This window comes from Sabethes cyaneus, chromosome 2, assembly GCF_943734655.1.
Source record: "Sabethes cyaneus chromosome 2, idSabCyanKW18_F2, whole genome shotgun sequence".
In the NCBI taxonomy this organism is placed as follows: Eukaryota; Metazoa; Arthropoda; class Insecta; order Diptera; family Culicidae; genus Sabethes; species Sabethes cyaneus.
In genome coordinates, this window is record NC_071354.1 from 121,741,784 (window position 1) to 121,766,297 (window position 24,514).

Sequence of the window (24,514 nt, forward strand, 5' to 3'; positions counted from 1 at the left end):
GTGTGTGTGTGTGTGTGTGTGTGTGTGTGTGTGTGTGTGTGTGTGTGTGTGTGTGTGTGTGTGTGTGTGTGTGTGTGTGTGTGTGTGTGTGTGTGTGTGTGTGTGTGTGTGTGTGTGTGTGTGTGTGTGTGTGTGTGTGTGTGTGTGTGTGTGTGTGTGTGTGTGTGTGTGTGTGTGTGTGTGTGTGTGTGTGTGTGTGTGTGTGTGTGTGTGTGTGTGTGTGTGTGTGTGTGTGTGTGTGTGTGTGTGTGTGTGTGTGTGTGTGTGTGTGTGTGTGTGTGTGTGTGTGTGTGTGTGTGTGTGTGTGTGTGTGTGTGTGTGTGTGTGTGTGTGTGTGTGTGTGTGTGTGTGTGTGACGCAGTCGTCTGTTTCTCGGAGATGGCTGAACCGATTCGTTTGCTATTACGCTTATTTGAAAGATGTTATCACCTTATAGATCACTATTGAATTGTTTTGCGGTCCGACATTTTGTTTAAAAGTTATTCGGAACCGCTAAACCGATTTCAACAATGTTAGTATCAAATGAAAGCTCTTGCTACTGCAAATTTGTAACGTTCGTGTTGCACACAACGCACAGCAGCTTAAGCGCCACTCCGGTTTAGGAGGCTGCTGACGCTTTTGAAAGTCCGGCTATGAGACTCTGTAAAACGGGCGGGTTAAAAGTGGCTAAATCACACCGTTCATCTGACTTTTCCTAACAGGGGTTAAACCAAGAATTATTCATACAGACTGATCGATTGATATTTCCAAAATCTCCAAAAGAAATGAACTAAAAAGATCGAGACGATACGCGAAGCTAAATCAGAGAAGATCTTACCATTCATTAATCCGAAAAACAAACAAAAGTTCGATATCTTTTAGGTGGTTTCCAAACTAACAGGCTGTTTATTGAACGCATCAGCCTACTAGTCCCGGGACAGGGTAAAGCTACTCAACTTAAGGCTAACCATGGCAAACAGTCTTATTTGCTAGCACTTGCGGTTTTTTGATTTGGTTCTTCCACACAGTTCGACAGCACAGGCCGAACGGTCCTGATAACACAGGCAGTAGCGATCAATCAGCTGATCCAGGCAGTCAAGCTGTTCCCGATGTAAACGAAGAGCGTATAGCGTTTGCCACCTTAGGGTGAGTGGCAGGCGCCGGTCCGTAGCACGATCTGAGTGCGCTGAGTGGATCAGTCAATCCTAGGACTTATGACAGCGTGTTCGATGGGTCCGCTTAGCTGATTGGTTTTCTGCCCAAGCCGGAATAAACACCCCACGTTGAATGGGGAACCCTGTTCAACGTGTACATTCATTATGCGTATACCTAATAAGTTATTTTAGTCACCGCAGCACGAAGCTTACCTGCTAGTTTTAAGTTTAACGGGCACGAGTCACTTTCTTTTGGTAACTCCTATCCTAGCAGTCGGTCTAAAACTTTAAAAAATACTTATAAGGCCTAATCTTGCTACTCTAGCTCCTTCTCACCTTAAGCACGGGTGGATTTTACTAACAAAGTCCTTGACTTTGTCAACCACCTTGAAATGCACCTTTAGAAAATCGCGAACTTTGATTACGGAAGAAAAGTTTAGTTTGAAGATCTCCACTCAATTAGCAATGGAGTTGGTCGGATCCCTTATTTAAAGCATTTTCGGCATAATAGCAATCGAAATGCTATTATATTTCGCGACAAAGATCAATTCTATCAACCTGTACGATTTATTTCTTGTACATCATTCGCGATTGTTTGAAGAACAATCTCGAGCGCACACCAGTGATTTAAATCACTCAGCTATTGGGCAAAGCGAGATGACCAATTTGAGTGACGCCAATAGTGAGTATGTATCGGCGCGAGCGACAGTAACTCTTCTAGTAACCGACAGGTGGCTATGTTCGTAAGTTGCGGTGAGCTTTTTACTACTAGTGTGCAATTATTGTGCGGTTACGTGCAATCTTCACAGGGATGAATTCATGGCTTACAAATTTTTTGGGAGAGTTTTATCGAAAACAATCAAGCGGTTCAAAAGTTATGCTCAAAAATGTGCTTTTTGAAGGTGTCAATTAGTCGAACGTTTCTCAGAGATGGCCAAACCTTAGCTACAGTAGTAGAAAAACGCTTTCCTCTCTCTTTAGACTGATCAAGCTCAGCTGATTCTATTCCTTGGGTTTGCTTTGATATGCATAGGTGGATGATCCGTCGCGCTACTTGCCGAATGTTCAATAGCCAAAGCCGCTCTCGTACGCACGATATTACAAACAGCTGGCCTTTTACAGGCATAAGTTTTTTTCTTGTTAGTCTGGATGATCCAGCAACCTGACCTCCCTTGGGTGTTTCTCCGTCAAGCACTCCTGATATGATCCAACCCAATGAAGTATTCTGAAGAATTGGACCAGTTTTCCCTAACTTCTGCTTTCCTTCACATAGCAAATTATAAAAGTACTCTGCACCGATGAATAAATCCACACCTCCAGGTATATTAAAATAGGGATCCGCAGGCATAATGGCTCCTGGTATCTCAAGTTGATGCATTGGATTTAACGGAATCTTTGACGTAATTTCATTAAGCACATGGAAGCAGATCGTGGCTACTATTGCAATTGTTGACGTTGTCTCAGACAGCCCCACTCCTTGCACATTTAAACATTCTGATATTGATGTGCATTTTAGCTTCTGTGCGATCTCTCTCGTCATTAGATTTCGCTAAGACGCGCTATCTAGTAGGGCTCTTGCTAAGAATGTGTTGCCAAACTGATCGCGAATTCTTACGATAGCGGTAGGTAATAATACTTGCGAGAAGAGCTTTTAGAGTTTGTATTCGTCGAGATGGCAAGATTACAAATGGCAGTGTTTTCTGTGGTGGGCCTTGAATTTATTTGCGATTCTTCATCACTCGAAGCAAGTGTATGTGTCGAATGCTGTGGGGATTGAGGTGGCAGTATGTCGTTTTGTGGCTTTAGTTGTGGTGGTTGTGTTGATTTATTCGCTTGAAGAGGTCGTGGCGAGGTATATGAAGCTCGGGCTGTATTAGTATTTGCACGTGCAATAGTGTGTGGTGTTTTCGCTGGCAGATTGTTCAAAGGCCTCTCGTGCATTTGCTTACTACATGGCCAGGTGATAAGCAATTGAAACAAAGCATGTTTCGTTTTACCGTAGCAATCCTATCAGAAGAATTCATATGACGAATGGCTGGACACTGAAACACGTTGTGTAGGGATCCTTTACAAAAGCAACAATCGGTTGGTTCCACCGACACTGAATGAATAGACACGTATTTCGCTTGGTGATGTTCTGTGTGAATTATTTTCGCAGGTGTAATGGACTGTAGTACAGAGCATTGTCTTCGCAGGAAGTCCGTCATAGCCTCATACTTCACGAACTCCCTTGAGTTAAAATGTGTCTTCCAGCTCCGAAGAGTTACGAAGTCTAACTTCGAGCTCAAAATGTATGCTAAAATAATGGACCATTCGTTGGTTTTGATTCCCAATTTCTCGATCATCTGTAAATTTTTGTCAAATGTACTCAGCAGATTGTTCAAAGCTTCAAAACTTTCCTTTCGTACTGGCTCTGTTGAGAACAAAGCGTCTAAATGAGTTTTAAGGATCAGTTTCTTATTCTCATAACGTTTTTCTAACGCATTCCAAGCAACGTCGTAGTTTGCATCAGAAAGCTCTACAGATTGAATTTCTTGTAATGCTTCCCCTGTGACGGATGCACGTAGATAAGTAAATTTATTGATTTCTGAGAGAGCATTGTTGTTGTGGATCAACGATCGAAAGCTGTCCCAAAAAGTAATCCACTGCATCGGGTCGCCACTGAATGTAGGTAGATTTATATCGGGCAATTTCACTCTCGATACGGGAGCAGTGGGACACAGTGCCGTATGGGATACAGGGGGATTCACTGTTTGCTCTTTAGGTTTCAGACTCAGCAGTATAGCCTTCACTTCACAATATAAATTTTCAAACTCCCATACAATGGCCGTGTTTGTGTTAAGGTGGGCTTCAAAGCGGGCTTCTTCTTCTATCTGTCCAACACTCGGTTCCCTCAAATCAGCACTGTCAGTTAATGCTTCAATTTTTCTTCTCACAGCGTAGAATTTGGTCAGCGTATCTTCTACCATAGACAGTCTAGCATCAATCTGAGTCTCATCTCGTTCCTTGCAATAATCTGTGGTGAACTGTTTCACCATTAACAGAGTGTTTCGCAGCTGCTTTCCTGGAGCTGGAGCTCGCGAAGAGTAGTTACTGGCATTTTGAAGCACTGAATTACTTATCAATATCACACGATTGCGAACAAAACTGACCAACACAATGCCAACAAGAGAACCAGAAGTCAATCGGAACGAACAGGCTCACTCTCAAATCCCAACTCGGTACGGAAGAAAAACTCGCTAGTAGCTTAATTTCCTTTCAGCAGGCAGGCCTTTTGGCAGCAATGATTTTGACGTAGGACTACGTCTTACGGCAAGTTTCTCGATAGGGTGTCATTCCAAAAAATCGAAAAATGCGAGCGTCACGAAAAATGAAAGCTTTTGAGCGCTAATAGCTCAGCGGTTTCCCGATCGATTTCCAATATTCTTACACCAATCGATCGGAAAATCTTCTAAGAATTGACCTAAATGAAGAAAAGTATGGATTCTTGATGTTGAACTATTGAAAAATCGAAAATAATTAACCTATGTTTTACCAGAATTCTCGCATCGTGATTGGTTGGAAGATTCTTTACGATGATCTAAACCTATACCAATTTGATATCTGTGCTTGGGAAGTAAGCCAAAACAAGTGACGAAGCTTCCTCATTTCAACAAGATTTCTTAACACCGCGGTTCAACCTAGACCATTTTGATGTCCTTGATTGGGAAGTACGCCAGAGAGAGTGACAAAGCCCCCTCGTGCCAACAGATTTCTTACGAACGCTATTAAACCTAGTCTAATCTGATGTCTGTGTTAGGGAAGTATGCCAGAAAAAATGGCACAAGTTCGTTGTCCCAACAGATCGCAAATTCTTTACTGCGTAACGATTAAACCTCGGCGAATTTGATATCTGTGTTGGAAAAATGTGCTACAGCTGTAGTGTTCGGTTATAATACGGTTCTGTATGAATACGCATGCTTGCCGTGTCATTAGAAGTGTAGTGAAAAGATGTGCTGTTGATAAAATAGGATTGAATTGGTAAAATCCCTTCAACGTGGGAAACCATGGATAATAAAAACAATCTTTAATTTCAGTAAGGTAATAGTTTGTGTTCTTGATTTTGTTAAATTGTTTTCAAATGCGCAATCTTTTGAGAATTGAACGTATGCAATGTTACTACTTTGATAAATGTTACATACAACGCATGTAGCATGTATATATGTTGCATATAGCATGTATACATGGAGAATCTAATGATTACAAGCATGAATACATGCTACTATCCCTACAAAGAGACTTACGTAGTCCTGCGTCACCTATATATGCGGTCGTGTCTTGTACACAACCCCTCTGATTTTTCTTAAAGGACAGGTTTTCGGACGCACCTATTATTACAAAAGCACTTTTCACACTTTCAATAGCGAGTCTTTTGCTCGGTCACAATAGTTTTTCAGTCAAAAGCACAAAAGCGCGATGGCGCAATTTCCAAAGATTCACACGCGTGGCGGCAACATTCATCAAAATTTCCCGATCGGCTTACTGATCCGGCTCGAAGGACCAAAATGTTCAATACTGAAACTTTGGGCCGGATCAGCACGGCCACACGATCGGGAATTTCGGTGTAGTCAATACGGTGTTGTCAACGCGGACACTTAGCTTTGCGACATCGAGCCTTTATTCGAACGAAAGGAGAACTCAATTGCGACCGATCTGATTAGAGCTTTATTCGGGACTGATTACATTCGTGCCTCAACTGATTTATGCTTTTGATTTCTAGGTGAACTGATCCTGATCGAGAAATTTTCTAGTGATATGCGGTCGTGTGCGTTTAGTAGATCGATGCCCGGTAGCATCGTTCACTAGCGTTAGTCTAATTTGTCTTTGTTTCGCAACAGAGGCTTTATTAAAGAAAGTTTTATATGGGTATCATTTCTAAGAGTCAAAACCGAACATTTAATAAAAAAAATTTTTGACGGAAAACCTCTATAGTTATTGAAAGTAGTAATAAAAAGTTAACAAGCTTTGTTGCAGTTATACCTCGATATAAGACAACCTCGATATGATTCAATTCGATATAAGACAAATTCGTTAGACATAGTTGTCAACAATAGCAGAGATAAACTCCCATCCAGAAGCAGCGAACTACACATTTTCATTATTTCACAATAGGTAATACCAAAAATTTCAAAAAATCAAAGTTTAAACAATAATCAAAAGTTCAAAAACTGTAAACACAGTACACAAGGCAAAACTAGGGACTGCTGGCACAATTTTTCGATATAAGACAATTTCAATATGAGACAACTTTTTAAAATGATAAATCGTGTTTAATCGAAGTATCCCTGAAAACGAAACATTTTACTCACTTCCTCGAAAAAAATAGTTAATAGTAATGCATGTATGTGTAGCGCCCCGACCCCGGAAGTCCTCAATTAGCATAGTCCAAGCCCGGATCTTTGCCCAGGAAATTATTAGCATTGCCGAACAAGCAGACCAGTGATCTTTTACGGTCCCCATATTTTTTAATTACCAATTACAGTTTTGCTGTTTCAATATAATTTACCGTTTTAACAGTCTTGCTTTTCGACACCATTTAAGCCGCTCCAACGGTCACACGGAAAATATATGACAAACAACGTCGTTGCATAACCCAGCCATTTGGTATTCTAATTTTTTATTTATTTGCGGTCAATCGTGTGTAGATCGTGTTACAATATTAACCTAATCTTACCCTAATGTACATTTTCATCAGTTTTTTGAAAGCTATCTATTATTAAGAATTGAAATTGCGTGTTACCTCTAAATATTGCTCCAGTTTCGTTTTATTCATTGAGAAGTCAAATTACAATACTGATAGTATAGCACCATCATTTGATTTATGAGCCCGAATTAAGCATATGGTAGTTGATCCAATAGTTGTGGTAGTACCAATAGTTGCGCTACTGTTCATTATTAATGCATATTTTCGTCACCGTAGCATTTTAGATAAAACAATTACGTTCATTATATAAAACAGGTTCTTAGAAGTATTGGTAGTTAGACTACACCAATATGTATATGTGATTTTAAAGTGACCGTGCAATGATGAGCCACCTGACAAAGAAATTCTCGGTAAAAAGTTTATATTAATATTGTAAGAACAAATTAAAAATGCTTTGATTTTTTTGATTGATTTAGAGCCTTGATAAAGAAAACAAATTATTCAAAACGTTGGCGAAAGAGAAAAACACCGTTTTTCTGCTTTTTTAAGACTGCAAAACCGAAAGAAACTCCATTGAGCTTTCTAGAAACTTACGCGTTCGAACACTATTTGCCACCGATCGTTATCGAACCGGAACCGAAAAATTTAGATCCAGATATATTCATGAAAGTGTTCTAGTTAATTGTTTAAGGTAATTTTATGGTTTTAAGCAAAATTATAACAATATTTTATCCAATGCATGCTGAATTAATGTCCTATTGTTTAGTATTTATTATTATTACATAACAAATTTAATAGTTTTAAATAAATTGCAGGCAAATAAGAATTATAGTAAGTATGTTATTTTCTAACCCAATCATAACATTTGATTGATTCCAAAGCGCGTATTTTAAGAAAAAAATCAAATTCGCTTCGGATGATTTTAGTTTTCTATGTGTTGTGACAACTTGAAATAAAAATATCATCATTTTCACTGCGGCGCCAACTACTTGTCGAATAAAGCTTTTGTTGACCTATTGCATTTTTTACAAGACAGTTTAAGATAGATGGTGGACGCTCTTGCGAATAGTGGTTTATGTAACATCTTAGTGACCTGCGATAAAAATGTCGCATTTAATAAAAAAATCAGAGGAGTTGTGCACAAGACACGACCGCATAGGTGACGTAGGACTACGTAAGTCTCTTTGTGGCGAAAGTAGGATGTATCTATGTATGTAATAATACGATTCTTGTGTACAAGCTACACACGTAACGTTTATCAAAGTAGTAACATTGTATACATTCAATCCTAAACCGATTTTGGAGTTATATCCATGAATTGATTGAATCTATTTTATTTAAACGAAACCAAGTTACACTAAACCAAACAGTAAACAAACTTTTATGATCTGTTTCTACGTTGAATAGTGCTTTTCCTCTAGTAATCGGTTGACGGTACGTGCGAGTTTTAAAAAAGTTGAAAATTTTGCGCAACTTTTCTGCGGCTTCTGTTGTAAGTACACTGATAATAAAGCATTTACAACCTGCAGACGTTTTGGAAGTCGCAGAAAATGTCGCCTGTGACCAGTAAACTTATTTCCGTCATTTGTTGGTCGTCCGCAATGGCGGAAAATTCAACTTCTCCCTCGTTGCCTGTGTTATTATGGTATTAATTGGGCACGAAAATATAATAAAGTCTTCAATCGTTCTGTGGCCCTTAAAGGGATCTATTGTTTGATTATCATAACTCCAGCTTGCAATAAACTTGCACTAACGCACTTAACGTAGTTATCTGTTCGGTAAATTGGAATACCGATAACCGCTAACCAGGCACGGCTTGTTGCAACGGACCAACCCGAAAGCCTCAGCAGCTATGCGATCGACGAAGCCGTTCGTGTATGGTCCTGAGTCACGATGAAATACCACTCCAAGTGGTCAGCTGCAAGTGACGTGGGATGATTTTGGTCGTTTTGTTGTCGCGAGCAGCATATTTCCTGCCAATTCCAGAACTTCAGCAGCCAGATATTCCTTCACGGCAGCGAAACGAGTGCTCCAGTTCCAACACACGCTCAGCATACTTTCCTTTCCTCAGCAGCCGATGAACACGACCGACCGGGAACTGCAGATGTGCACGAGTCGAGCTCGAGCGTGACTTTCGTTTGCCCTGGCAAACGATGTTGGCAGTAACTCAGCTAGCGTTTGAATAATGCTGTTCGCCGACTAACCTCGTGTTCTGCAGCAGAGCAAGCGACAAGCATCGGCCATACCTATTTTTCATGGTCCTTCATTCTATTATGTACGTTAAATAAAATGGAGCATTTCAATTTCAGTCTGAACAAAAGAGCAAAGTTACCAGTGAGCCGTTCGCCTTTTGCTGCCAAAGAAAAATTACGTTACGTATTATTACTGTAGCATTGGTGATGGATAAATTTGTGTTGCTAAAGAAATCGAGTGAAAAACCCCCTAAGTACCAAGTTTCCTAGGTTTTATCAATTACCGAACTGTTCTTTGGAGACCATTCTTTGAAGAACAAATTTTTATATGAAGATGCAAGAGATGTTACTAAAACTATTTCATTTTATTAAACCCATGATTTTATGCATTTTGACGCTTGGCCGAACACATTTACTTGGAGCTTTATTTGTTGGCCGCTTTGGTACCTTCCGAGACGGCCAACTCAACCAGCAGCAACAAGCGAACAGAGGCGCGAAAGGTGATCGATTAAAATTATTTGATAAGAAGCCAACAATTAGAATCAATCGAATTAAATAGAATTAAAATCAGTAAGCGAAAATTCCTCAAATCTTCATGAACATTATGTTTCATCCTTAAAAGAACATTTTGTCGACATGATATGTTGGAAGTTTAAGCCTTCTTTTCCGTCTTCTTGGGCAGCAACAAAACAGTTTGGATGTTCGGAAAGACACTTCTTTGAGCAGTGATGACACCGGACAACAATTTGTTCAACTCTGCATGGTTGCGGATGGCCGGATGGCCAGCTGCAAGTGACGATAATTCTGGTCGTTTTGTTGTCGCGAGCAGCATATTTCCTGCCAATTCCAGCCAATAGCAGCCAGATATTCCATCACGGCAGCGAAATGAGTGCTCCAGCTCCAACACACATCCAGCATACTTTCCTTTCCTCAGCAGCCGATGAACACGACCGACCGGGAACTGCAGACGTGCACGAATGCCTCACCGACAGAATCAGAACAGATTTCTTGACATTTTGATATTAATATCACAAGATTCTGACTATGCATTCAAAAGTTATCATTTTTCAAAAACAAAAATTCCGAAAAATTTCGAAAATAATTAATGCACGAATATTTCCTTTTTTACTTTTGATGAAAAAGCATATCTAGAACGAAATGATTGACCTTAAAATTCTTCTATGAGGAAATTTCATGCTTTATATCAATTTTGCAATGTATTTGAATTAAAAAACTACCTGAGTAGAGCGTTAGACATGAAAAACGAAAAAGAGAAATTGGACTTTTTCTATCCTGGCGCTCCACCAGGTAATTATTTTTGCATGAAAATCAGAACTTAAGGTTCTTTTGAGTGTACTTTCATGATAAAACAGTCTTTAGCTTGATCGCATCGTTATTACGATGTTGCCCGTTAGAGGGTTAAATGGAACTTTCCATCATCGGTGCATCCTGAATTGTACCAAGACTTGTTCGATAATAATTGGAAATTATTCCAACCAATCACAAAGCGACATTTTCTAGTATTTTTCAATGACGCGCATTGAAAATCAATAGTTTTCTATATTTTCAATATTTTCCAAATCGATTTTCCGATCAATTGGTGTAAATATCTTGGAAATCTATTGAAAATTGACTGAATTTTAAGCCGAAGCGTGAAAACGCGTTTCTACTTTGATGACGTCATTTCCAACAACCAATCACGAAGCAAGAATTCTGGTAAAACATAGGTTCTTTATTTTCAATAGTTCAACATCAAGAATCCATACTTTTCTTCATTTGGGTCAGTTCTTAAAAGATTTTCCGATCGATTAGTATAAGAATATTGAAAATCGATCGGAAAACCGCTGAGCTATTAGTTTAGTTTATTTATTTATAACACGTAACATAAGACAAAATGTCTTTTTTCCGTTACATTGATCTTAACAATAGAACAAGCGACACTGAATTTAAACTACGTACTCAATAAACCAATTTCTAACAATTTAAGAGCTCTATACATTTCTTCTTAAAACCTAAATGCGATTCTTCTAGGGTCACATCATTTGGCAAGGAATTCCAATGAACTAGTCCTCTAACAACCCAGCAAACACCAACTCGTATATCAATGTACGAAAATTATCGTTATTGATTTGTAATAAATTCAGGATCGTAAATATAGTCTAATGAAACGCACATAAGTTTATATTCAGTCGTATTTGACGATAGCAAGTGATTGACCTACGACTTTCAGTACAGAATTGTATAGCATAATAAAACTAGTCGCTTTGAGTCGGATCTTATCGCATATAAAGACTTATAAAGTTGAATTGTTAACGTATATTTTGTAGTACGTATATGGCCTCCAAATTAGTACGCATAGGCTAGTTTTGTGCATCAGATACGATTTTTCAGGGTATATATAGGTACATATAACTCATTTATTGCTCTGATATGCATATGAAAATGTTTACTGGGAAAAAACGTTTTTCCATACTTTGATGTTCTAAATCGTGGTAATCTAATCTAATCTAATCTCACACTAACGCAGCCAATACTTGAAGGCATCCTGGAAAATGACGATTGTCTGAATCGATCATTTTTCTTGTCAACGGCCAGGCCAACTGCGCAGCATGTACCGCAAAGAGAATTTCAAAGAATCAAGTGGAATTATAAATGATACTTAATTCCATTCAACTCTTTGAAATCAAAGGGAAGGAAGGAAGCGTGGACCTCCCGTACCAAACGCTTCCCGTAAAGATATTGGTGTATTTACAGTTTACGTTATACAGTATACAGTCGTTGGGAGTATCTTTGCTAATAATAAAGGTTAAGTGACTCCTGACCCTCGGGGATGAACTTGTGGTTTTTAGACCAAAAGCCAGGCTGCAATAGGCCAAGGTTATAGCGCCTTATTTCGCTCTCTGAAAAGAGACAAAACAAAACAAAACAAACAAGCAAACAAAACAACTGCAAAATTGAAGCGAAATATTAAGTAAGATGAATTATTTGGTTAGCTACTTATTCTAACTCGTATATTGTATATTGAGCAGATTCAAAATGGCATCCGAATGTAGTGAAAATCTGCAAATGAAAAGCCATCACTATATACATACTACCTTACAATCCGCGTTACACTCCACAGTCCTGAATATACCAAAAGCCCTTCTATCAACCACTCACACTGCACACAACTTACTAAAACCAAAACACGTCGAATTACACAAAATCCAACCATCGCACGGCATTACGTACCGCTGGTCAAACCAATTAACGTTACAGCAAAAAAACTTGATGTTCTAAATCGTGGTAATGTATACTTTCTAGAGCGTGTACTCCTTAGCGGTTGCAATTTTGTATATAAGTATTCAGGTTGTTTACACTTTATTAGGTTGTGCATGAATAAACAAGAGCGCATTTTACCAAAGTTTTTAAAAGGACAACCAATTAATCTGCTTTTAAGATGTGAAACACTTGCATATCGGTTACAGTTGAAGACGTATCGTGCGCATGCATTCAAAGCTACCCGTAGTCTATTTAGTGAGAATGCAGATGCTTCATCGGACAAGAATTCACATGATATGAAGTAAGGAAGAATTAAGCTTTTGAAAAGTTTAATTTTTGTTTCAGTACCGAAAAGCGAAGAAGTTACATATAGTCTACGCAAACATGAATAGATTTTCCCACATTGTTGCTGGAGATATTTATCCCATTCGAGATTAGACTGAATTAACATTCCTAGGCTGGTTGCATTATCGACAAACTCTAGATTTACAAGGTTCAGTTGTAATGCTGGTTTTAATGAATTTTGATGAGCATTATTTGTTAAAAACATAGCTTGAGTTTTTTTGGGATTCAACGTCAGCATATTTCTTTTAGACCAATCAAAAACTCTCTGTAGATCACTGTTAATTTTGATAGAAGCATCAAGAGAACTTTTATCGGCGCACTCAAAATAAAGTTGTACATCGTCAGCGAAAATGTGTATTTCGCAGTAGTGAAGCACACGTGGGAGATCGTTTATGTAGAGAGAGAAAAAGATTGGTCCAAGAATTGAACCTTGGGGCACTCCAGAGACAATTGGGATAAATTGGGAATATTCTCCATTATTGAAGACTGCTTGAGTGCGCTCACTCAAATAGGAAGTTACCAAATTTGCAGCGTGTCTTGAAAATCCAAACGATGACGTCAATTTATTGCACAGCATTTTATGCGACACTGTATCGAAAGCTTTGGAGAAGTCAAGAAGAACCAGCACAACAGGTCTACCATTATCGATTATTAAACCAATGTCATCTAGGACTTTCAGCATTGCAGTTTTTGTACTGTGTTTCTTACGATAACCAGACTGGTTGCAATTTAGCAAATTATATCGTTTGATATAACTACCAATGTGTGTTTTAATAATTTTTTCAAAAACTTTTGACAAAGCACACAAAATGCTTATGGGGCGCAGATTTTTCAGAGAATTTACATTGGATTTTTTCTTAATAGGGATTATCTTACTTCTTTTCCACTCTTTAGGAAATACGCTGGTAGTGACAATAGCGTTGAACAAATGCGTTCCTGGTTTAATAATCAAAGGACAAATAGCTTTCAACAATTTCAAAGGTAACGAATCAAGTCCCACTGCATTTGATTTAATGGAGTACATACAGTTTATAACATCGATTTCACAAATATGACCGAAGTAAAACAATTCACGATCGTATGTATTGTTATTAGCCTGTGGTTCTTCTACTGGACTTGTAGGTTGAGTAAAATTAGCAGAGAATGAAACATTGATTTCATCAGCAGTATAATCATTGGTAGCATTTGTTTTGGTAGATCCTACACCGAATGATTTAAGAGTTTTCCACAGTTCTTTTGACGATTGCTTAGGGTCCAAACGAGTCACGAAATAACTTTGTTTCGCTGTACGTACAAGTTTTGTAACTTTGTTACGTGCTGCTTTGAAAGCATTATTGTCGATAGAACTTTTACTGGTTTTCCATTTTTTGTAGAGTAAATCCCGGTCTACGATTGCTTTACTAATCGTTTGATTGAACCAAGGATTTATCTTCAGTTTGGGTGAGAAAGAGCAGATAGGAACAAATTCATTATGCAACTCCAACATTGATGAGTTGAAAAAGTCTAGCAGAAAGTCTGAGTTATTACTGCGATAAAAATTTGTCCAGTCAATCAAATTGAATGCTTCCATGAAAACTTCATTTGGAATATTATTATAATCACGATAGTGAATTTCAACTGCTGCGGGTTGATACTCAAGGTCTAAAGAAGCAAAAATCAAATCATGGTTCGATAATACTGGTACTTCAATTTGATTGAAACGCAAAACTTTAGATTTATCATTGGTCAAGAACAAATCGAGTTGAGATGCTCCGTTTTGATGAAAAAAGGTTGGTTCAGTACCCAAGCTAAACACAGAATGTGTCTCCATCCAATTTTCCATACGGCGAGTATTCGTTGAACTGCGATCAAATATGTTCGTATTGAAGTCACCCATTAAAAATATCTGATCATATTTGCACCCAAAGAACGAGAAAAGATCATCCAAGCACTTTTTTCGTTAGATAACAAAATCTCGGTTGCTATAAACTCTGTACAGGGTACACCAGGTTCATTTTTGGACGTCTCCAAAACCTTAAACTTCAGTCCATTCTTTAACAACATCATTACACCCCCTCCCAACCTTCCAACCCTATCGTGCCTAATTGCCTTGTACCCATTAATCGATACAATTGAATCGTCAACTTTGTCATTCAACCAAGTTTCGCTCACACAAACAATGTCTACGTTGCTCACATTCACTATTTGGCACAGTTCATCTAGTTTACATAACTTCCTTGCACATATGCTTCGACTATTAACGCAGCAAACGGACAACTTTCCTTGGTATAAAGCAGATTTCATCACCGTACTAACTACACACCAATTTGATGAGGTGCTAATATCTGCGTTAATAGACATGATCGGAATAAAAATGATTTACAGTGTAACTTTGCCTTTCGTTCGTACCAATCAAAATCGTTCGTATTTGGAACTCTGTGGCAGTTACAGCAACTCTAGTGGCTTAAGCGCCACTTCCCTGAAACAGAGAAGACCACTAGAGCACGTCAATGTCCGGCCAGAGACTCTTACCACCGGGCGGGTGTAGCAGAATTCAGACCACAAAGCCTACCAAATTACTACGAAAATCGTATACTGACCCCAGACCAAATCAGAACCACGTTAGCTTTTTCACGAGGGTGGAGGCGCACTATCAGGAATTATCTCCGAGCGAAATATTTATCGAGCAGGGCGAACAGTAACGAACCGATCAAAATGCCTTTATTACTTTTCTCGACTGCACTTTTGTTTTATTCCACTTCAACTTCCAACTTTCGAACCGTTTTCAAACCAACAATTTAGATTTGTGCAAATTCTAACTAGCTTTTCTTGGGCCCCACTAACTTGCTATCTGATGCGTATACACTTCTTATTGGCTTTATTCTTCTCACGTGAGTGCTTACCGAGTCCGGAATTACGGGTATCCAACGGCGGTCGGGAGCTCCCACGAGGTTTCTAGGCGAGCAGTGTGTCCAGTGCCAGGTCGTAAGCGCTGGATGGCGGCACCGCAGCCGATGTTGACGACGGCTAATACTTCTTCGGGGTAAATGCGTCCCCGGAATACTGTCGGTGGAGAACCAACGGCTTGCCAAACAGCACGACCACAATCCACCCTCGAGTTTTCAGCCTAGACTAGCACCCACGTTGAATTGGTGGGTGTACCTATTCAACGCACTCACGTTAATTTTTCGCTTTCAGCTTAATACATTTGAGTCTTACCTGAATCGCACAAATTTAAATTACAAACTGACTTATTTTTTCAAGTCGAACTTAATTCTGAACGCGCACTGCAATGAATCGAAAAAACTAATTTAAAGTCCATTTTGATCGTCCAATATTTCATCAAATCACACTTTTTAAACTTACAATCTGTTCAGCACAGATGCACACTACACGCGCGTTAACTAAGAGCTTTTTTTTTTAAAAAAAAAAAAATCACTGCTCGAACGAAAAGCGAACTAAACTCGAATACGGTCTCCACCAAAGTGAAAGAGTCGATCACGTTTTCCAACTCAAGTGATCGAAAGGTATTCTCGTGCTGTGTTCTGATTGGTCGTTTTCTATGCGCCTATATACCTATCTTATTAATTAATACTCTATGGGAAATTTCTAGAACTTTACCGAATGATGTCATAACGTCGGTACAACGTGGCCGAAATACGCCTCAATTTATACCATCAAGTAACACTGTGGCCTCTGTCTTATCTAACGTTTTACTACTCTTCGCTAGGTGTCGTTTTCACTTATATGCAACGGTGCAAGTCGTACCCACACAACGTTCATTTCGAAATCTTTCTAACTTATCATTTGCTAACCCGAACTTGCACCTAAACTTTAATGTACATAGACGCATGTAACAAGGTATATTGTTACAACAGTAACGAGAGAAAGGTGTATGAGTACAGACTTAGCAAATAGATTACAAATGTTCTTCTACCAAATTGTTTTTTTTTTCTGTTACAATGCAAATAATTACAACTTTCAAAGAAGAAAAATAAGAAAAGTATCGCCAGTATTTCCTACAACAATTTCATTATTCTTTCATAAAACATTAATCGGCGGAATCAGCATCAGCAGCAGCAACAATCCCAGTAAAAACGGCTAGTCAAATCAGCTGATTGAGTTCGCTCTCCGACGACACAGCTATATCTTTCTCCGTGGAACTTCTCCTGACAAAAATGACTCCGTGACGAGAAAAAACACCATGCAGCTTTCCATCTTTTTTAAGCCGTAGAGCTTTCGATCGTAGATCACGCATTGTCGGACTCAAAGTTTCATTGATATAGATGCGCTTATTTACGGAGAATCCGATGTCGAGAAGCGACAGCTTCCGAGAACGTAGGTACCGTGAGTAAAATTCATCTCGTTGAACTGTGATGGCAAACTGAATAAGCACCATGTAAACTGTCCCAGCAGACGGCATGCCTTTTGAGAGTCGACGAATGTCTACAAGCGGTAGCTTATTATCCTCATACCCCAAGCTGCGGCACCATGAGTGAAAATATTTCATCAGGTCTTCACCAGCGACGAATGGTATCCCACTAACGATAAGATCATTTGATCTCTGCGACTGTTCCAAAGCCACCGACATTTGAATTTTATTCCTCTCGATCTTTTCGGTTAGATTGTTTATTGACCGACTGTGCTCCTTACGAAGCTTTTTGAAGTCGGCTGCAATCTCAGATTTGAGACTGCTGAGAGATTCTCCAAGCTTATTGAAATCATCTCTCGTGATCTTTTGGAATGATTCTAGCTGAGACCGCATAATACTGGCAAGCTCAGAAACACTCATGTCGGTAGATTTAGAGACTGAGTTACTGCGCAACTTCTTGTTCATAGTTTCGTCCGTCATTGCGGATCACCGACACTTAACAACCACAACTAAAAACTGCTCGAATAACAATCAATTGTCCACAGATTTCTTTTCTGGGATTCTAATTTGGCGGAATAATTCAACTAAATATAGCACTTAATCGTTGAAATTTTTTCTCGTATCGAGCGGTCCCGTGCGGTACTAAAACTTGCACTTAAGATATCACTGGCGATTTATAACTCAGGAAGTAATGATCGTTGCACTATTTACATCAGAACGACAAATTCTACGTGCGCTTCATTCTACCATATTCGTGATGTCTGCTCAATTGTCTGCTTCGTGATTAGCGCTCAAAACCTATCATTTTTCGTGACGCTCGCATTTTTTGATTTTTTTGGAATGACACCCTATCTCAAAACTTGCCATAAGACGCAGTCTTACGTCAAAAATCGAAGTGAACTACAGTATAGCGACATATCGATGCCGCCGATTTAAACACAAACAAAAACACTACACTTTCTTAACACAAATCAACAAACGTAAATTTGCAATATAAGACATTAGTTGATTTTTTGAAACCACAGCAGATGAGTAATTCTCGCTGAAACGGGGCCACTACTGACACGAGGTCTTCAAATACGTTTGTGCTTAATTGGTTGAAAATGGTTAAAAAATATGAATTATACTTTTGATACTTCGAAATAGTGAACCCCTCGTGCGCCAAGGGGCCTAACAGTTTAAAAAAAGTTGAATTTTGAGCAAACCTAGAGATTTATATCATGTGATATTTCATAAATTTGCCATGAAACAACTATCAAATTGCCCGGTTCTGTAAAAAAGAAGAACAGGGCTTTCAAATGAAGTATTTTTTTTTTGGCGGCCATCTTGGATTTGGTCTCCATATTGGATTTTATCAAAAAATGGCCGTTTTCACCATGAGCCTCCCAACCGATTTTCATTTTAAGACCACCGTTGGAAAGTTATGAAAAAATGTTATAAGAAACATTCATAAAATTAGGTGTGCAATGGCATTAACTGAATAAAAAAATGAGTTATTTGTAGCAAGGTTCCCAATTTTCATATAATTATTGTGATATTTCCAAAATTTGCTATGAAACAAACTACAAACGACACGGTTTTGTAAAGGCTTATAATATAGGGTATAGGGCTTGGCAGATGGTCGCCAATTTTCTTTCACTTCGTATATAAACCCTATCTGTCCTCTTTACAAAACCTTGTCGTTTGTGGTTTGTTTTATAGCAAATTTTGAAAATATGACAATAATTATATGAAAATTGTAATTCTTGCTACAAATAACTGGTTGTTTTATTCAGTGAATACCATTACACACCTAATTTTATGAATGTTTCTTATAGCATTTTTTCTCAGCTTTCCAATGGTGGTCCTAAACTGAAAATCGGTTGGGGGGCTCATGGTGAAAACGTTCATTTTTTGATCAAATCCAATATGGCGACCAAATCCAAGATGGCCGCCAAAAAATATTTTACTTCATTTGAAAGCCCTATTCTTCTTCTTCACAGTACCGGGCCATTTGTTAGTTGTTTCATGGCAAATTTATGAAATATGTTTAGGGTTTTGCGTGCGAAAAAAGAAGAGGGAAATATTTTTGCTTTAGTCATCACTCACGCGTTAGCAGTCCGGCATGACTCATGAGACCGCCAACGCCAATGTATAAGTGGAAGAAAAACTGTGTTTGTGTGATGCTAAGCGGAGCAGCTGGTTGGCGGGCAGCGGTATATGTTTCTCAAATTTCGTCTACAGACTCGTCTGGTCACACGCTAAAAGTTTCTTTTATAACTCTCACGTTAAGGACTGGACGAAGCGGTAGGGGTACGGTAGCGGTAACAAATCTGAGAGACATGCACCGCTACCTGCTGGCTGGTTATTCTGCTTACTTATTCTTGCTATTACATAGACAAAAACTTTTCTCCGTTCACACATTACTGTCATCGAGTAGCAAGAGAATATAACGATATAGGCAAAGGGAAGGGATATAGTTGGTGAGGGAAGCTATGGTGAGGGCTTGGAAGTTGGAAATACGCTTTTTCCATCGCTTTGCTTATGCCTGTGTAGGGTGTAAAACGCAATTGTGTGGGCTGCTGCAACGTTTTAATAAATCTCTCTTTCGTGTCCAACACGATAATCATACGACGGTATAGGTCAGTGATGGCCAAACTACGGCCCACGGACCGCATGCGGCGCTTTAAGATGATTCATGCGGCCCGCGGACTGATTTGAAAGATGGTGAATATATGAGAAAATTTGTTGATGACATATGGGTCACTCAGTTTAGTCGTAATGCCTCGTGCATGTTGTGGATCTGAATGTTTTCTGGTTCAAATCTTGTGGTGATTCCTAGAAAATGGTTTTTTTGTTGCATATTTTACATTTTGTTATGCACAGGAATAGCCAGAAATTTTTGCGGCCCGCATCATTCATGGGCGATCTGATTTGGCCCGCAGCATGCCTATGCCTGAGCACCACTGGTATAGGTTGATATAATTCCCTTTTAGCTTTTTATTACAGATTCTGTAACAAATGTGATGCAAAACTTGAACGATCGAATTATTACATATTTTGCAGCATGTTCAAGTTTTGCAAATATTAACATTAGAAACTGACAGGGTTGCCAAAAAAGCATTATGTTTTATATCTAATCTATTCTGAACTGATCTTCAGATCAATTAGTGTAAACTTACCTTGAAAATCATCAAGCCAACGCGGTTGTTGATAATGTTCCGTTGCCAATACACCAGTATTAAGGAAAACTAAAACAATGATTAACCAATAAAATGCTTGCGATTTCACTGCTTTGCGACAAGCTCTACGTAGTCGTCGGTTAATACGATCTATGTTTTTCCGTTTTCTTGTAAACCACGACTCTTGTACAACTTCACTCTCTTCCCCTAATGGGTCCGAAGAATCGATTTCACTAATAGCTAATACCTTTCCTTCTTGAACGGTATTCGCTTCGTTCTCAGGATCAATATCTTCAGCTTGTGTTATCCAATCTAAATAACCGCGAAGGTCCTCTTCTATTTGTTGTTTTTCACGTAATTTTTGAAAATCACCCCGATTTTTTGCTTTTGTTCTCTCTTTAGAAAACTCACCACTTAAAACGCCAAGAATCAAATTCATAACGAAAAAAGCTCCTAATATAACCATAGATATAAAATAAATCCACTGCCAACTGCTTCCCATTGCATCTTGAATCTAAAATAAATAATTATGATAAATACGGAATCTATTGCACGAATATTTACTGCCTACATAATACAGCATGTCGGTCCAACCTTCCAAAGTCACACATTGAAATACAGTAAGCATTGATAGTCCAAAATTATCAAAGTTAGTGATACCAGAATTCGGGCCTTCCCAATATAATCGGCATACCATTTCAGGGGAAATACTGTCGCATTGAAACCCATCGTCTCCACAAGGATGTGGGTCTTCCATTTTTTCGCCTGGTATTAGGAAAATTTTTATCATTATGTATTACTGTAGTACCTATTTAAATGTTTAGGAAAAGTAGCGAATACCTGTAGAGTTATGAAAACATGTTTTATGCAGTTTGCCAGAAAATAACTCAAGTCCTATTATGGCGTAAATAATGATTACGAATAGTACCAATAAAGCGATGTGTAATAAAGGCACCATGGCGCGAAGAATTGAATTTAGTACAACTTGTAAACCTAAAACAAAAGAGAGGTAGTTTAAGGAATAAATGTTACCATTTTTCTTTCAACAATACCAAAGCTAAAAATACAATTCTTGCATTGGCATTATATGCCAACTACACCAAATAAACGGTGTCCACGTTAAAATTGTAACACAAACAATTAATTCGTGAAACTCGAATTTTAATCCAATTGCCATCTAACTTTCAGTGCATCAAATGAAACAATTAAACTTAGTTTTAGAGCGTTGATTAAATTTTACCTCCCCACCCCACCCAAGAGATTTTACACAACCTTAAAATCGACATATTTTGCATATTTATTCATACTTTCTTTATTTCTTCAACTATTTGGACTACTTTACGATGTTTCACATTAGGATGATTCTGCTTCATAATAGCCCAGTATTGCTCGATTGGCCGCAGCACCGGTGTATATGAGGGGTTATGATCTTTCGCCACGAAATCGACATTATTTGCTTCATGCCACGTCAGCACCGCCTTTGTGTAATGGCATGGAGCTAAATCCTACCAGAAGATCATAGGATAGTTGTGAAGATGATGATGGTCCCGCCACATACCCCCACAAAGGTTTGAGCAAGACGATATATCTATAAGATAATTAATATTATAACAATTTAATCCAGTTATTCAAACAAAAAACCATCTGGTTTCACATACAGATATAGGTAAGGTGCCATCCAGATACCACGTGGACAGAAAAACACCAATTTCCAACCCCCCGTCCCCCTCCGTGGACAAGCGTGGACATTGGCCCAACTCCCACCCCCTCCCCTGTTTGTCCACGTGGACATTTTTTTTCTTTTGCCAAATTTAACAAAACAGAAATGCATTGAGCTAAATTTAGTTTTCAACTTGATTTATGCAGTATATATTGAAAAAGTTTACGTTAAAGGAAGCTCCAGTCTAAAGGCCCCGAAAAAATGCATACTGATTTTTAGTCGTTGCGGAAATTTGAGTTAAAAAGCGTATTAAAATTTGTATGCAAGGTGTTAGGACCTTAAGGTGAAACGGTACTGAATCCCAACATGACCGGATCGGTGGCACCCATATCCTTACATGAACGCCATCTTTCCGACCATGTTGAGATTCAGTACCGTTTCACCTTAATTCTTGTGATCTTGTCTACTGCAAATTATTAGCAACTGCATGAAAGTCCGTTTCAGCTTGACTTTCACTTGACGATTCTTCTCTATCCAGAATATCTTTGTCTAACCGGAGCATCTCAGTTTGGCCGTCTACTTCAACACTGCACAAGACCTTACTGATGCGATGTGATTCGTAAAGTTTTTCAAAGGCGAATCCTATTGGAAATACGTTATCCATGGATGCAAAATGCAATCCACATTTGGTGCAAGCGCGACCTAAATGATAAATGAGTCGCGTGACTAGTGGATTCTTCCGTCATTTCTCAAAGAAGGCAAGGGTTGTAAAAAACAACAATATCTTTATTATTGCATTACATCAAATGTCAGGACAGGTAATCAACATCTATGAGTACTAGCGCAGGCTTAATCTTTTCAACAAGATTTATACCAGATATGTGCTCTCGTAATGCTCTGTTTATGTATTTAGGTTAACATATAGATAAAACTTTATTTGAGCCCAAAAACAATCACTGATCAATGGTTAATGCTAATATGTATAATTACTTCAATATTGCTGTTTCTAATTTCTATTTTTTGTATGAAAAACAAACTTGTCCACGTGGATATTTACCATACCCCCTCCCCCCCTTCCGTGGACAAGCGTGGACATTTTCATACCCCCACCCCCCTCTAAGCTGTCCACGTGGTACATGGATGGCTCCTAATCAAATTTAAACGATCGTTATATCTGCGTTCCGCGCGCGAGGCTCAAACTTTTGTAGACTGCTCTTGTATTATTTTATAATTACTATACTTCTTCTTCTTCTTCTTCTTCTTCTTCTTCTTCAGCAGCATAGAGCCGGGGTGGCTCGTGCTGTTTCAAGCACTCGTCTCCATTCAACTCGGTCTTGGGCCACTCGTCGCCAATTTCCTAGTCGTCTCAGAAGTCGCAAATCGCTCTCGACCTGGTCGAGCCATCGTGCACGTTGGGCCCCCCTGTTCCTGGTGCCGGTAGGGTTGTTGAAGAGGACTATTTTCGTCGCACTGTCGTCCGGCATCCTTACGACGTGTCCGGCCCACCGTAGCCTGCTAACTTTCGCTAGATGTACGATGGGAGTCTCCCCAAGCAGTGCCTGTAGCTCGTGATTCATACGCCTCCGCCACTCTCCGCTTTCAGTTTGTACTCCGCCAAATATCGTCCGCAGCACTTTCCGCTCAAACACGGCAAGGGCGCGTATGTCCTCCGTAAGCAGCGTCACGGCTTCAAGTCCATAAAGAACTACCGGTCTAATAATGGTTTTGTACATTGTTAGCTTCGTGCGGCGGCGTATGCTTCCTGATCGTAGCGTTTTACGAAGGGCAAAGTAGGCCCGATTTCCCGCTTGGATGCGCCGCTGGATCTCCTTACTAGTGTTGTTGTCCGCGGTCACCAGCGATCCCAAATACACGAACTCTTCTACCACTTCTAGTTCGTCGCCGTCAACGGTTACCGTCCATGGGAGGCGCACATTTGTTTCCTTTGAGCCTCTTCCTTTCATGTATTTGGTCTTCGACGCATTTATTTTTAGCCCAATTCTCCTAGACTCCGCTTTCAGTCTGGCGTAGATTGCCTCCGCCGTCGCAAAGTTCCTGGCAATGATATCGAAGTCATCTGCAAAGCCTAGAAGTTGGCTACTCTTGGTAAAAATCGTGTCTCTCGTTTCGATGCCCGCTCGTCGGATCACCCCCTCAAGAGCGATGTTGAACAGCATGCAGGATAGACCGTCACCTTGTCTCAACCCTCGTCGCGTCTCGAAGGGACTCGAGAGTGTCCCAGAGATGCGTACAAAACACATCACTCGATCCAATGTAGCTCTGATCAGTCGCGTCAGTTTGTCCGGAAAACCGTATTCGTGCATTATCTGCCATAGCTTGTCTCGATCGACTGTATCGTATGCTGCTTTGAAATCAATAAAGATGTGATGCGTGGGCACGTTGTATTTACTATAATAAGAAAGAAAAATCCATCATCACCATCGTGGTGAACATAGTAGTTAAAGTGTACAGTTAAATTAAAAAAAAAGTCATAAATTTAAAAATAAAAATACAATTTAAATTTCGAACACAATGACATAATTCATAAAAATACTTCGTCAATTACAATCTTCTGTTTATCAAATAAAATAAATAAGTAAATAATTTCAAACAAAATGGTCCACAAAAATCATTTGTTTCGCTCAAAACTTCGTCAATTATAAGTTAATAAATAAACCTGAAAAAACAGCCTTTACGTGTGAAATACATATTTTTTTAAACTCCATAA

General features: G+C 39.1%; 1 protein-coding gene across 3 annotated transcripts in view; it reads right to left on the bottom strand.

The window, feature by feature from the left end:
• LOC128734148 (muscle calcium channel subunit alpha-1) overlaps positions 1 to 24,514 on the bottom strand; it is a 1,300,390-nt gene that overhangs the window by 1,021,035 nt on the left and 254,841 nt on the right. For all 3 annotated transcript variants that reach the window (XM_053828190.1, XM_053828187.1, XM_053828188.1), the window contains exons 5-7: positions 20,967 to 21,119; positions 20,698 to 20,891; positions 20,127 to 20,640 (exon numbers count right to left, since the gene is read on the bottom strand). In XM_053828190.1, coding sequence (XP_053684165.1) covers positions 20,127 to 20,640; positions 20,698 to 20,891; positions 20,967 to 21,119 — 861 coding nt within the window. The remainder of the gene's footprint in view (positions 1 to 20,126; positions 20,641 to 20,697; positions 20,892 to 20,966; positions 21,120 to 24,514) is intronic.